This window comes from Schistocerca piceifrons, chromosome 2 (assembly GCF_021461385.2).
Source record: "Schistocerca piceifrons isolate TAMUIC-IGC-003096 chromosome 2, iqSchPice1.1, whole genome shotgun sequence".
In the NCBI taxonomy this organism is placed as follows: Eukaryota; Metazoa; Arthropoda; class Insecta; order Orthoptera; family Acrididae; genus Schistocerca; species Schistocerca piceifrons.
The window spans coordinates 739,284,423-739,299,802 of NC_060139.1; the positions used below are offsets into that span (position 1 = coordinate 739,284,423).

Below are 15,380 nucleotides of genomic sequence, written 5' to 3' on the forward strand. Positions count from 1 at the left end.
ACCTGTTCAATTGGCTGTGCACACTTACTGTCTGTTCGCCGTAGAGTAACCAGATTAAAAACGGACACGCTGAGAGCTCTGATGACAGCCGTAACACGTAACTAAATATCGGCTCCCTCGCACTGGCCGACTCGAATATAAAACCTGCTCCCGCAAGCTCGTAATGCCAGGGTTCTATTTATTACGTCGTGCACTGTGTACCATCGTGCAGTTATCGGCCTCCTTATCTTCTTTCTCTCGGCTGCTCCGTGTTGTGACGCCTAGGGTTAGATGCACTCGTCCATCATGTAGATCACGAACGTCCGGATTTCCCTCGTCTTTGTAACGTAGAGACTGAGTGAACCACATCTACATAGAAACTTCACGAGTCACCGTCAGGTGAGAGGCGGAGGGTATCATGTACTATTGCTACTAGTAATTTTCTTTCCTGTTCCACTCGCAAACAGAGCGTGGGAAGAACGAGTATCTATATGCCTCCGTAAGAGCCATAATGTCTCGTATCTTACCTTCGTGGTCCTTACGTGTAGCGATGTTGGTGACAGCAGAATAGTTCGGCAGTTAGCTTGAAATGGAGGTTCTCTAATTTTTCTCACTTGTTTTTCTCGAAAAGAACGTCCCCTTGCCTCCAGAGATTCCCATTTGGGTTCCTGAAGCACCTCAGCAACACTTACGTGTTGTTCGAACCAACCGGTAATAAACTTAGCAGCTCGCCTCTGAATTGTTTCAATGCCTTTCTTTAATCCGACCTGGTACGGATCTCAAACACTCGAACAGTACTCAAGAATAGGTGGCACCAGCGTCCAATATGCTGTCTCTTTTACAGGTGAACCACTATTTCCTAAAATTCTACCGATAAACCGACCATTCGCCTTCCCTACGACAGTTGTCACATGATCGTTCCATCTCATATCGTCTTGCAGCGTTATGCCCAGCTATCTAAACGACTCGAGTGTGTCAAGCAGGACACTTGTAGTACTGTATCCGAACGATACAGGTTTGTACTTCCTACTCATCAGCATTAACTTACATTTTTCCACATTGCTAATAATCACTTGTACACTGCAGCTTATATTGTTGAAGTTTTCGTCATTGGCCTCATCGTAAAGATCCCTTGACCATAATTTGTTTTCTGATTTCCCCTTCCACTACATCTTAACATCCGCCACTCAAAAGAAAATCATTGTATTTGGTTGTTTTACCGGCCAGAACTTTACACTGCTGGCCGTTGAAACTCCAACGCCAGGAAAGACACGGAATGGCAAAGTTTTAAACATGGCTGCTTTTTTCAGTGACCGTTTATAAATTAAAATTTAAACAAATGAGCCCTCGGTCACAATTTTTAGTCTTATTAACCAGGTTTAAACACTTCTAAGAGTGCCTTCATCTGAATTTAAACGCTTAAAGTCCCTAAAGCCCTTTTGGCTTGTTATTTATTTTATACGTGACACGTAAGTACGTCTCTGTCTTATATTGATAGTCAGTACTTACACCTTTATATAAAAAATGTCTTTTCCCATAAATTTGTGATTACATTATAGGCCACTTTAAACGTTTAAATTCTAATGAAGGCACTGTTAGAAGTGTTTAAACCTGGTTAATAAGACTAAAAATGTGACCGAGGGCTCATTTGTTTCAATTTTAAGACATGGAATAACGAAATTTACTTCTTGTGCGCATACAGTACTGTGGGAGGAACTCATGATTAAATTTTTAAGTGATTTGGAGATGTGCTTAGTGCAGTACACAGAGCTGCTACAAGTGGGAGCGACAGCGGCTCTAACGAGGCTGGACATCTAGGCGAGCTGAACTTGTGGCTGGTGGCTACCGAGTAGGCGTGACGGTGAAATATAGACGCGTCAGACAATTTTTAAGGTTTTTACGTGTACTGAAGCTAAATTAGTAACGCAAGTTCCAGCATTTGACTGCATTGCACTGTCCAGTCACATCAACGCGACCACAAGTCAGAAGCCTGAATAACTACCTTTCGCAGTGCAGAGCGCTGCGAGACGTGCTGGAAGAGAGTCAGTGAGGTTGTGGCAGGTACCGACAGGGATGTGGAGCCGTGCCGACTCCATTGCCGTGGCGAGCTGCGCTAAGTTTCTCGGTCGAGGATCCGTGGCGCGAACAGCCTGATCGAGGCAGTGCCACAGATTCTCGATTGGGTTTAAATCCGGGGTCTTTGGTGGCCAGGGGAGTACCGTAAATTCAAACCGGTGTTTTTTCGATCCACACATGCTAGCTTTGTGACACATTGCATTGTTCACCTGGTAGATATCATCGTGCCGAGGAAAAACAAACCGCATGTAGGGGTGAACATGGTCCGCAAGTACAGATGCATGCCTGTGTTGATCCACTGAACCTTCCAGAATGACTAGATCGGCCAAGGACTACCACTAAATAATTTCACATACCATAACGCGACTTGGACCCTTCCGTCGATTGTTGCAGGGCCGTACACCCCAAAGGCCATCTGTTCGATGGAGCGCAAAATGTGATTCATCTGAAAAGTCCACCTGCAGCACTCAGAGGTCGTTCAGTTGCATTACTGGCGTACAAATTCCAGTCTTCGTCGCCGATGAACGTTAGTCAGCACGGGTGCATGAATCAGGCGCCTGCTGTGAGGACGCATAAGCAACAATGTTCACTGAACGGTCGTTGGGGAGACACTTCTGGCAGCCCCTTTGTTCATCTGGGCGATCGGTTGCTCAAAAGTCGCACGTCTCTGCTCCCGTACGCATCTCTGCAGCCGTCATTCACCCCTCCAATCTATGGCCCATAATGTACCCCAGTTGCCTCGGTGCCGTTTCTACCCATGGCGGCCCGCGATCTGTTTACAAACTTAGCCGTTTCGGAAATGCTTGTATCTTTGACGCAAAAGTCAATGATGATCTACTTTTGGACGTCAGAAAAATATCTCACGAAATATTCGTCAAACGAAAAAACTGCAAGGAACGAAACTTGTCAAGCTTGAAGGGGGAAACCAGATGGCGCTATGGTTGGCTCGCTAGATGGCGCTGCCATAGGTCAAACGGATATCAACCGCGTTTTTTTCTTTTTTTTAAAAAATAGGAACCACCATTTTTATTACATATTCGTGTAGTACGTAAAGAAATATGAATGTTTTAGTTGGATCACTTTTTTCGCTTTGTGATAGATGGCGCTATAATACTCAGAAACATACGGCACACAATTTTAGACGAACAGTTGCTAACAGGTAGGTTTTTTAAATTACAATACAGAACGTAGGTACGTTTGAACATTTTATTTCCGTTGTTCCAATGTGATACATGTACCTTTGTGAGCTTATCATTTCTGAGAACACATGCTGTTACAGCGTGATTACCTGTAAATACCACATTAATGCAATAAATGCTCAAAATTATGTCCGTCAACCTCAATGCATTTGGCAATACGTGTAAAGACATTCCACTCAACAGCAAGTAGTTCGCCTTCCGTAATGTTCGCACATGCATTGAGAATGCGCTGACGCATGTTGTCAGGCGTAGTCGGTGGATTATGATAGCAAATATCCTTCAACTTTCCCCACAGGAAGAAATCCGGGGACGTGAGATCCGGTGAACGTGCGGGCCATGGTATGGTGCTTCGACGACCAGTCCATCAGTCATGAAATATGCTATTCAATACCTCTTCAACCGCAATCGAGCTATGTGCCGGACATCCATCATTTCGGAAGTACATCATCATCCTGTCATGCATTGAAACATCTTGTAGTAACATCAGTAGAACATTACGTAGGAAATCAGCATACATTGCACCATTCAGACTGCCATCGATAAAATGGGGGCCAATTATCCTTTCTCCCATAGTGCCGCACCGTACATTAACCCGGAAAGGTCGCTGATGTTCCACTTGTCGCAGCCATCGTGGATTTTCCGTTGCGCAATAGTGCAAATAATGCCGGTTTACGTTACCGCTGTTGGTGAAAGACGAATTTTCGCTAAGTAGAACGCGTGCAAAAAATCTGTCATCGTCCCGTAATTTCTCTTTTGGCCAGTGGCAGAACTGTACACGCCGTTCAAAGTCGTCGCCATGGAATTCCATAGAAATATGGTACTGGTGCAATCGATGTTGATGTAGCATTCTCAACACCGACGTTTTTGAGATTCCCGATTCTCGCGCAAATTGTCTGCTACTGATGTGCGGGTTAGCCGCGACAGCAGCTAAAACACCTACTTGGGCATCATCATTTGTTGCAGGTCGTGTTTGACGTTTCACATGTGGCTGAACATTTCCTGTTTCCTTAAATAACGTAACTATGCGGCGAACGGTCCGGACAGTTGGGTGATGTCGTCCAGGATACCGAAGCAAATACCGTCCGCACTGGCGGAATGTTACGTGATACCACGTACTTATACGTTTGTGACTATTACAGCGCCATCTATCACAAAGCGAAAAAAGTAGTCCAACTAAAACATTCATATTTCTTTACGTACTACACGAATATGTCTTAAAAATGGGTGTTCCTGTTTTTTAAAAAACACGCAGTTGATATCCGTTTGACCTATGGCAGCGCCATCTAGAGGGCCAACCATAGCGCCATCTGGTTTCCCCCTTTAAGCTAGACGTGTTTCGTTCTTTATAGTTTTTTCGTTTGGTGCTTATTTCGTGAGATATTTGGCGCGGTCACTATCAATGGACCACCCTGTATAATATTTTGTAGGTGTTTCCGTAACTTTTCAGGAGTTATAAAGGCCCTAACGCACTAAGAAGTCGAAAGTTTTGCCCTCTACTTTATTATTTTATTTTCACGTACAAATATTTCGTGTGATACCTTACAACAAGTAGATTCAAAAGGTGTGACCGGTAAGCTTCTCTGAATAACCGTGGTTTGGTGAATATTCAGTTTGTTTGAGAGCGCCCACTTAGCCCATATTCCCCCCGCGCATCTCAGACGTAATATTTGACTTTAATACGTTGCAGTCCACGTCTGTTGTTTAGTAGAGTGACGAATTAGTAAGAGAGGAAGAGGCTTACGCAGCGGCGTCCAGAGCGCAGCTTTGGCGGCTGCGCAGAGCAGCGCGAGTGGGAGCAGGTGTCGGGCGGCCATGGCTGCTCTCTGTGGCTGCGAGGCGGCGGAGGCTGCAGGGGCGACTGCCGGCCCGGCCGCAGCGGCCGCCGCTAAAAGCCGCGCCGCGCCGCGCCGCGCCGCCCCTCCACACCGGCCAGGGCGCTTTGTGAGGGCCGGCCGGCGCGCGCCCCGCTGCCACGTGCCCGTCTCATCGCATCTCTCAAGGCGCAGCTCATTAAAAACCCAGATGACGGAGGAAGATTAGTCTGTCCAGTCGAGATCGAGGTCATCAGAGACAGGCTGCCGGCCGCTGTGACCGAGCGATTCTAGGCACTTCAGTCCGGAACCGCGATGCTGCCGCGATCGCAGGTTCGAATCCTGCCTCGGGCATGGATGTGTGTGATGTCCTTAGGTTAGTTAGGTTTAAGTCGTTCTAAGTCTAGGGGACTGATGACCTCAGATGTTAAGCTTAGAGCCATTTGAACCATTTAGAACTTGAGACATCCCACCTCTGCCAGATCTCACTCAACACTGAATTTTAGTTGGTGGCAGCGGTCTGTGTACTTGCGGTGGGCCGGCCGGGATGGCCGGGCGGTTCTAGGCGCTACAGTCTGGAACCGCGCTGCTGCTACGATCGCAGGTTCGAATCCTGCCTCGGGCATGGATGTTTGTGATGTCCTTAGGTTAGTTAGGTTTAAGTAGCTCTAAGTTCTAGGGGACTGATGACCACAGCAGTTAAGTCCCATAGTGCTCAGAGCCATTTGAACTTGCGGTAGTGCACGTCCAGTAACGAACAAGAAACTCCAGGTCAGATTGGTCCTGGTGTACACTTGTAGGTTTAATGTGTCAGTCGACGTGGTATAGAGTGACTGTTTGTCAAAGAAAGAATGTGTGGTGTCACTGGAAGAGAGAGGTCCCAGAGGAAAGTTGGCACCTCACGACGAAACCACAAGCTAGACACTGCCACGAATGAGCCATCGAAGAAGATACGCGTTCGAGAAGTTGTGTGCGCCGCCGCTGCTGGATGACTACTTACGTAAGACGACAGCGCCCCTCACCCCATTCTGTGGCAGGCGATTATGACAGCAGCATAATTCTTGTTTAGGTACGGCAGCGAGCTAGTATTGTTAGTCAGAATTGTGTCCCAAAATAAACTGTTAAATGTACAGTGATATGTGAGTGTCTTTCAGTACTATTCGGAGTAATAACGGCTATTGTGTTGTGCCGCAATACCGTAAATGTACAGTGTGGTTATAATTAAACTTTCCCTACCTGAGCCAGCGTACACAGTAGCTTTATAAGAACATTGTTCAGACTGCGCGCTGCGGTATTTACGTTGTTAGTAGTGTTAGTGTCATGACTTGCCGTTAGGCGCTGGTAGTAGTGCGGCGACGTAGGGTTGAAACACAAACATCAGTGTGGATTACAGTACAAATGGCTCTGAGGACTATGGGACTTAACATCTGAGGTCATCAGTCAGCCGGCCGCGGTGGCCGTGCGGTTCTAGGCGCTTCGGAGCCGCGAGACTGCTACGGTCGCAGGTTCGAATCCTGCCTCGGGCATGGATGTGTGTGATGTCCTTAGGTTAGTTAGGTTTAAGTAGTTCTAAGTTCTTGGGGGCTGATGACCTCAGATGTTAAGTCCCATAGTGCTCAGAGCCATTTGAACCATTTTAATCATCAGTCCCCTAGAACTTAGAACTACTTGAACATACCTAACATAAGGAAATTACACACATCCATGCCCTAGGCAGGATTCCAACCTGCGACCCTAGTAGTCGCGCGCTTCCGGACTGAAGCGCCTACAACCGCTCGGCCACCATGACCGTCTGCATTACAGTTGCCGAAAGTCAACGCAGGTCTGCAAAACGTGAGAAGGGCTTTACTAATAAAGCTGTTTCATCAAAACAACGGTAACAGTGCTAGTGCTCTTCGTGAGCATCGACGCACTCCTCGTGAGGTCACTCTGCTACTCCGTAATACATTTCAGGAAAATCGAATCATTGGCGATCCTTCCAAGCTGTGTGGCCACCAAGGTCCCCAGATTTTAACGCTCTCACGGGGAAAATAAAATTTTTCTTTCAATTGTTTGTTTCTCATTTCTCTTCCACATGTCCTTATTAATGTTTCCAGAAAGTTTCATTATCCTACGATTATTCGTTTTTCATAGGGCCCTCTCAAGTAGCGAAAGTTTATATTATAACCACCCTGTATATTGTCATTCAGGTGCACATTCATGTTAAGTACCCCACATAAAACATTTTCACTAAAAGTGAACTAATATTCTTTATGTGAGCTGTAGCTCCCTCTCAGTCTCCTCCAGAAATAAACCTACACAACTGTAATCTAGGATTCCTACGAGATACATCAGAAGGCAATCGCGCAGCCCTTTGGACACGGCTCTTGTCATCTTGAAAGACGGGAGTGTCCACACCGCGTTCGTCATGAAGATGGAGAAGAAAAGGCAACGTTTTGCCCCCAAGAATGTTGATATAAACATACTGTTTCATGTTCACAATAACCTGAATGCGAGAGCGTGGCACGAAAACACCTGTAAAATATATTACGGTCCAGTTACAAACGTTTTTTTTTTTTTTACTCCCCACTAAAAAATTAAATTCAGATGTAAAGCTAGGAATATACACATACGGAAAATAACCGCAACCTCAAAAAATAATTAATGTTGAGTAATGAAATACTGAGAGTACATTCGTCTAGGCAACATATTTAAGTGATTAACATTGCAACATCACATGTTAATATAAGTACGGAATAAGGCACTGGAAATGTGCAAAGCTGGTACATTATTAACCGGTATAACTGCCACAATTTTGAGTGCAAGCATGTAAAAGTGCATGCCTCTGGCGCATCGCACTGCACCTGCAGCAGCAATCTGAGCAACAATTGACACCACAGTGACAGAACGAATTATATTGCATAGGTGCCTGATGTTAGTTTGTGGGATGGAGTTCCTTGCCTGTTGCACTGGGTCGGAGTATACAGGGTGTTACAAAAAGGTACGGCCAAACTTTCAGGAAACATTCCTCACACACAAAGAAAGAAAATATGTTATGTGGACATGTGTCCGGAAACGCTTAATTTCCATCTTAGAGCCAATTGAAGGAAGGTAATGTTGACTTCTGTGCTTGTGTCGACATGCGACTCATTGCTCTACAGTACTAGCATCAAGCACATCAGTACGTAGTATCAACAGGTTAGTGTTCATCACGAACGTGGTTTTGCAGTCAGTGCAATGTTTACAAATGCGGAGTTGGCAGATGCCCATTTGATGTACGGATTAGCACGGGGCAATTGCCGTGGTGCGGTACGTTTGTATCGAGACAGATTTCCAGAATGAAGGTGTCCCGACAGGAAGACGTTCGAAGCAATTGATCGGCGTCGTAGGGAGCACGGAGCATTCCAGCCTATGACTCGCGACTGGGGAAGACCTAGAACGACGAGGACACCTGCAATGGACGAGGCAATTCTTCGTGCAGTCGACGATAACCCTACTGTCAGCGTCAGAGAAGTTGCTGCTGTACAAGGTAACGTTGACCACGTCACTGTATGGAGAGTGCTACGGAAGAACCAGTTGTTTCCGTACCATGTACAGCGTGTGCAGGCACTATCAGCAGCTGATTGGACTCCACGGGTACACTTCTGCGAATGTTTCATTCAACAATGTGTCAATCCTCACTTCGGTGCAAATGTTCTCTTTACGGATGAGGCTTCATTCCAACGTGATCAAATTGTAAATTTTCACAATCAACATGTGTGGGCTGACGAGAATCCGCACGCAATTGTGCAATCACGTCATCAACACAGATTTTCTGTGAACGTTTGGGCAGGCATTGTTGGTGATGTCTTGATTGGGCCCCATGTTCTTAAAATGGAGCACGTTATCATGATTTCATACGGGATACTCTACCTGTGCTGCTTGAACATGTGCCTTTACAAGTACGACACAACATGTGGTTCATGCACGATGGAGCTCCTGCACATTTCAGTCGAAGTGTTCGTACGCTGGAGTATACGCTGGATTGGTAGAGGCGGACCAATTCCATGGCCTCCACGCTCTCCTGACCTCAACCCTCTTGACTTTCATTTATGGTGGCATTTGAAAGCTCTTGTCTACGCAACCCCGGTACCAAATGTAGAGACTCTTCGTGCTGGTATTGTGGACGGCTGTGATACAATACGCCATTCTCCAGGGCTGCATCAGCGCATCAGGGATTCCATGCGGTGGAGGGTGGATGCATGTATCCTCGCTAACGGAGGACATTTTGAACATTTCCTGTAACAAAGTGTTTGAAGTCACGCTGGTACGTTCTGTTGCTGTGTGTTTCCATTCCATGATTAATGTGATTTGAAGAGCAGTAATCAAAAGAGCTCTAACATGGAAAGTACGCGTTTCTGGACACATGTCCACATAACATCTTTTCTTTATTTGTGTGTGAGGAATGTTTCCTGAAAGTTTGGCCGTCCCTTTTTGCAACGCCCTGTATAGGGACGCTGGAGTTGTCACCCGATGATGTCCCACGTGTGCTCGAGTGAAGACAGATCTGGTGATCAAGCAGCATAGAGCAACATGTCGACATCCTGTAGAGCATGTTCGGTTACAACAGCGGTATGTGGGCGAGCATTATCCTGTTCGATAACGCCCTCTGCAATGGTGTTCATGAATAGCAGCACAGCAGATCTAATCCCCAGACCGAAGTACATATTTACAGTCGGCGTACGTGGGATAACCACGAGAGTACTGCTGCTATCGTACGAAATCGCACCACGGGCCAAAACTCCAGGTGTAGGTCCAGTGTGTTTAGCATGCAGACAGATTGATTACAGGCCCTCAACAGGCCTCCTTCTAAGTAACACACGGCCATCAATGGCAGTGAGGCAGAACCAACTTTCATCAAAAAATACAACAGACCTCCTCCCGGCTCTCCAATGAGTTCTCGCTTGACACCACTGAAATTGCAAATGGTGGCGGTCTTGTCTTTGTGGAATGCGCGCTACGGGGCGTCTCGTTCGGAGCTGAGCTGTCCTTTTAGTAAACGATTTGTAACAATCCTTTGTGTCACTGTGATGCCAGCTGCTGCTCAGATTGCTGCTGGAGATGCAGTACGATGCGCCAGAGCCATACGCCGAACACTAAGGTCTTCCCTCTCTGTAGTGCCACGCGGCCGTCTGTTGCCCGGTCTTCTTGTGACTCTGCATAGTCGTGACCACCGCTGCCAGCAGTCATATACAGTTGCTGTATTCCTGTCAAATCATTCTGCAGTATCGCAGAAGGATCATCCAGCTGCTCGTAGCCCCTATTATGCGACCTCCTTCAAAGTTTGTGAGGTGTTAAATATGGCGTCTCTGTCGCCTTAAAGGCATTCATGACTGACATCAACTCACCACGTCCAATCTGACAGGTAACTAAAACTCACAACCGTTACAGCGTACATTTAAAGTAAACTTGATTTTCATCCTCGTGGTGGTAGCGCCACCCTTACGCAACTGGAGCGAAATTTGAATAAATATCTTCTTTCAGATGTAGAAACACGCCTACGCAATTTCGTTTATGGCGCACAACTCCTTTTTTCGATCAGTGTATTCGTTTCACACTATTGCTGAGTGATAACAGAAGGGTAACAAGTGAGGAAAAATACTTTCATCAGCAATTTTAGAAAAAAACTGTTTCATAATAAGAACGTCCGAACCGCTATCAGCTTCGAGTTTCGGGAAATGCACCGCACTGAAGACTGCTGTCAAAGCTGTGGAAGCCCCGAACAGTGGGCTACGGAGGACTAGCTGTTGTGTCGCAGTAACAAGAAATTAAAACATTGTAGTAGTCAGTCATACCTTTATGTTTGTTCTGGAGGGACTGTTATACAAGGTGGTTCAAAACTCGACGGCAAAACTTCAGGAATGAATTCTTCATTAAAAGTAAACTACTAAACTCCGTCCTGACACGCCTTGGAAGGCCCAACGGTAACCGACCGGCCGCCGTGTCATCCTCAGCCCACAGGCGTCACTGGATGTGGATATTGAGGGGCATGTGGTCAGCACACCGCTCTCTCGGCCGTATTTCAGTTTAAGAGACCGGAGCCGCTACTTCTCAGTCAAGTAGCTCCTCAGTTTGCCTCACAAGGGCTGAGTGCACCCCGCTTGCCAACAGCGCTCGGCAGCCCGGATGGTCACCCATCCGAGTACTGGCCCAACCCGACAGCGCTTAACTTCGGTCATCTGACGGGAACCGTGTTACCACTGCGGCAAGGCCGTTGGCATGAATTCTTCATACAACAAGAAGAAAAGAATCACTGTCAATATGGGACCGGAAATGCGTAGTTACCGAGCTATTCGAGGATTTTACTGTTACGCAGAGCACACTGACAACTGCTGTTTGCCAGAGAAAAATGTACAACGCCTATTAGAAATGTTACACAAGTAATCAAATTGTGACTAAATGTGACATGAGTCTGAATATCTTCCAGCGCGCAGATGAAGTACAGCGATCACCAGTTAGATACGTAGCTGTCGGCATATCCATGGCTAGTAATTGTGGTGTGTAGTCTGGTCTGAAGTGGCACATAGTACTAGGAACGTTAATGAATCCGTAATAGTTACCAGAATTGTGCATGCGGTGGTTTGTAATTACCTGTGCCCATGGTTTGCAGTCTGGAAATGTACACCAACGAAAAGGTCGCGACCTTTCATTCATTACATGTACAGTTTGGCGGATGGTAATACATTGTATCACGAACCCTACCCACTGCGCAGATTACCAGACCGAAAGACGTTTGAAGGAATTAATGGCCGCCTCTGTGAATACGGGAATTTCACGCGTCCACCGGGGAACAGGGGTCGGCCAAGATGTATAGCACCATAGGATGAAGCACGTCTGCTCAGTACTATGCAGGAAGTTCCTGGTTAGACTTCCAAAGCAGTGCATCGCACGTGACTATCTGGAGAAGTTTGCGTGCTGTATCCGTACCATCTGCAGCGTGCACAAACCTTGTGTTCTGCGATTTATCTTCCAAGAGTAACTTTCTACCACTGGTTCCTGCAGCAATGTGTTATGACGACAAAGTTTGCAGCTGTTGTTTGATTTATACTTGAGAATCATGTATACGATACAGGCCATCCCCTTAAGGCCGAGGTCGGCGACCTGCGACTCGCGAGCCACATGCGGCTCATTGGATGTGAAGCTGCAGCTCTTTAGTTCCATAAGCAGATATTATTTATTTTATAAGAAAAAAATTATACGTTCTTAATCGATTAATGAGAATTAGGCACTATTTCTATCCCTCACAATCAGCACATTGTTCTCGCTTTTCACCGCTCCCCTCCCCCGTGACACTCGTCACTGTCGCACCGCGATAAGCACGTTCTGAGTTCTGACGAGTCCGCTCATGCCAGTCGGCGATCACCGCACACGGTAGACGACCACAGAGGAAGACAAACAGTGTTTCGTGTCTGAATTATTCATTTTAATAATTCAATTATTGCAGAATTATTTATTCTATCAAGGTAAGTATTTTAATTGATAATTATCGATGTAAAATTTTTTTGATAGATTATATTTTAAAGCCCATCTTTTCGTATGCATTTACGTAGGTATACGTTGACATAGTAAATAATTGCAAAACTTGGTTCAAATGGTTCAAATGGCTCTAAGCACTATGAGACTTAACTTCTGAGGTCATCAGTCCCATAGAACTTAGAACTACTCAAACCTAACTAACTCCGGCAAACACTACGGCCCGCCAATATAGGACAACATATGAACGAGCAGTAGAGAGATTTTTCTTCTAATAACAAATGCAACTAAACTGTGATATTTACAACAGCAGTGTTCAAGTTTCTGATCATCAGAGTTTCTACTCATGACATATACAACATATACCAAGGATGCTAAGATAATGGTGGGCCGTTTTTTAATTCTGTCGTTACTCCAACGGGAACCGATATAACTTGTAATTCCCCGACTCCGTTGCGAGTTCTAAGATACTTCTTCAGTCACTGAAGGAGGAGGAGGAAGAGGAGATTAGTGCTTAACGTTCCATCGATAACGAGGCCATTAGAGACGGAGCACAAGCTCGGATTAGGGAAGCATGGGGAAGGAGATCGGCTGTGCCCTTTCACAGAAACCATCCCGACATTTGCCTGAAACGATTTAGGGAAATCACGGAAAACCTGAATCATGATGGCAGGACGCTGGTTTGAACCGTTGTCATTCCGATTTCGAGTCTAGTGTACTAAACACTGCGCCACCTCGTTCGGTTCAGTCACCGAAACTCGTATAAGCGGCACATTAGGAAACTCTTCAGAAGATCCAACATTAATAGTGACTGCCTTGTCCCAGGCAATCTGTCGCTGTCTACTGGCTGCAGTAAAGGAGAATTGGTACATGAAAAAGGATGCATGTCGACCGTTCAACTACACTGGTTCCGAAAAGTGGAGTAGAATGACAAATATGGAGCATTAAAACGAGATACAGCACTGAGCCGTGGCGACTGGCGCTAGTTATGCTCCACTTGCGTCGCTGATATCGACACTCGTCTGATCTTGTATCTCTGACTGTCCTGCCTTTGGTTTTCCGGCTTGGCGTGTGGCACGGGTCTCTCTTCGGTCGATGTTCAATGAGGCAACATGTTTTGAAGGCAGCCCTCGTCTCCATCCGCTGTGCCTGGGCCTCGCCGTCCTCGCCGTTTTGCCGTGAGCCGGGTGTACGGTGCTGATTAGTCGACGCGTTTGCGTACGAAACGGTGGCGGGTTCGTCTTCTCATGCTGGACATCTTCTCATCGCGTAACTTGAAGCGTGAAATTACGTATGATTCACACTCTGCTGTTAACCTGTAAATATTTGTGAAACTTATGATGGCATGTATCTACCAGAGATCAGTTAAGGATGGTTCTGAATAAGAGAGTGTTATACGGAACTTACGAAGTCTAAGGCTTCGAAGTGTTGTTTCCGCGGAGCAGAGTCTAATTAGTTCGGCAAATGCAAAGGGAATAGAGTTCTACTGCTTGTTTTAAAGGTTCCTTGCAGTGTTAATTTCATTTAGTATGTTAGTGTGCTCTTCACCCAGTTTTGGTTTTAGACTTGCTTTTAATATGAAGGGCAGAGCTTTTGTTAAGTCAGTGTAATTTTAATTGTTCTTTTATTCGGCAAATCTCTGTTTGGTTTCTAATTATGTTATAGATAGTCACGTAGTTAGTAAGCCTAGCATGGTCTTGAAGAAGGTGAATCACGAGTTGAACTTGACTGCTGCTTGAAATATTTGCTGTTGTAGAAATGGTCTGGTATGTGGGGCAGATAGAGTTTGTCGCCTTGGCGGCAGGCTGAGATCGTGTGTGTGTTCGGCGTGTTTTCTGCCCTGGCTTGCAGCCTGATCATCTTTGAATTTGCTTGGCGGTTACTTCCTACTCATTTGTTTCGAGTACCTCCGTGTATAAGTTGCGCTTCCATCCTTTAGTTAAACATCCGGCCTGTCCGCCGGGACGGACGAGATCTTTTCATAAGTAACTCAAGGTGAATCATTAATGTTGTGTAACTTTTGGTTACGTAAGCAAGGAACTTGATAGTATGCTTATGGTGGTGACTGTCTGTGATCCTTTTGGAATCAGATCTAATTATTATTTTTAAAATACTGTTTGTTATATAATTCATGATCTAATCACATAGTTTTTCTAAGTTTGGTGAAGGACAAGCGTCCGAAATTTAAAGACTTGATCTTTGGTAATTCCGTCTGTGTCCTTTAATAAATAAATAAAAGGGGCAGACGGTTAAAATCAGTTTTGTATAAGTTGCGCTTCCATCCTTTAGTTAAACATCCGGCCTGTCCGCCGGGACGGACGAGATCTTTTCATAAGTAACTCAAGGTGAATCATTAATGTTGTGTAACTTTTGGTTACGTAAGCAAGGAACTTGATAGTATGCTTATGGTGGTGACTGTCTGTGATCCTTTTGGAATCAGATCTAATTATTATTTTTAAAATACTGTTTGTTATATAATTCATGATCTAATCACATAGTTTTTCTAAGTTTGGTGAAGGACAAGCGTCCGAAATTTAAAGACTTGATCTTTGGTAATTCCGTCTGTGTCCTTTAATAAATAAATAAAAGGGGCAGACGGTTAAAATCAGTTTTGTATTTTCTTAAGAGGACAAAGGTCCGAATTAAATTTTTATATTGTTATTCTGATTCTGTAATTCTGTGATAATGAAATTTGTTCTTTAGTTGAAATTAAAATTATGTACCAACCACAAGTTTGTCCATCAGCAAAGATCCCTAACTTCCTATTTCCTTCGATTAGCTGTGGTTAAATAGCAATTTTGGTTTCTCTAGCAAGTAACTTGAG

The 15,380-nt window shown here is 45.3% G+C and overlaps 1 protein-coding gene and 1 pseudogene across 1 annotated transcript in view; both read right to left on the reverse strand.

Moving 5' to 3' along the window:
- Positions 1 to 5,108, reverse strand: part of LOC124775062 (protein takeout-like) — a 187,945-nt gene extending 182,837 nt beyond the window's left edge. Inside the window, exon 1 of the mRNA XM_047249857.1 lies at positions 4,996 to 5,108. Coding sequence (XP_047105813.1) covers positions 4,996 to 5,068 — 73 coding nt within the window. The 5' untranslated portion in view covers positions 5,069 to 5,108. The remainder of the gene's footprint in view (positions 1 to 4,995) is intronic.
- Positions 5,109 to 11,185: 6,077 nt separating this feature from the next.
- LOC124778409 lies at positions 11,186 to 11,302 on the reverse strand (annotated as a pseudogene).
- Positions 11,303 to 15,380: the final 4,078 nt, after the last annotated feature.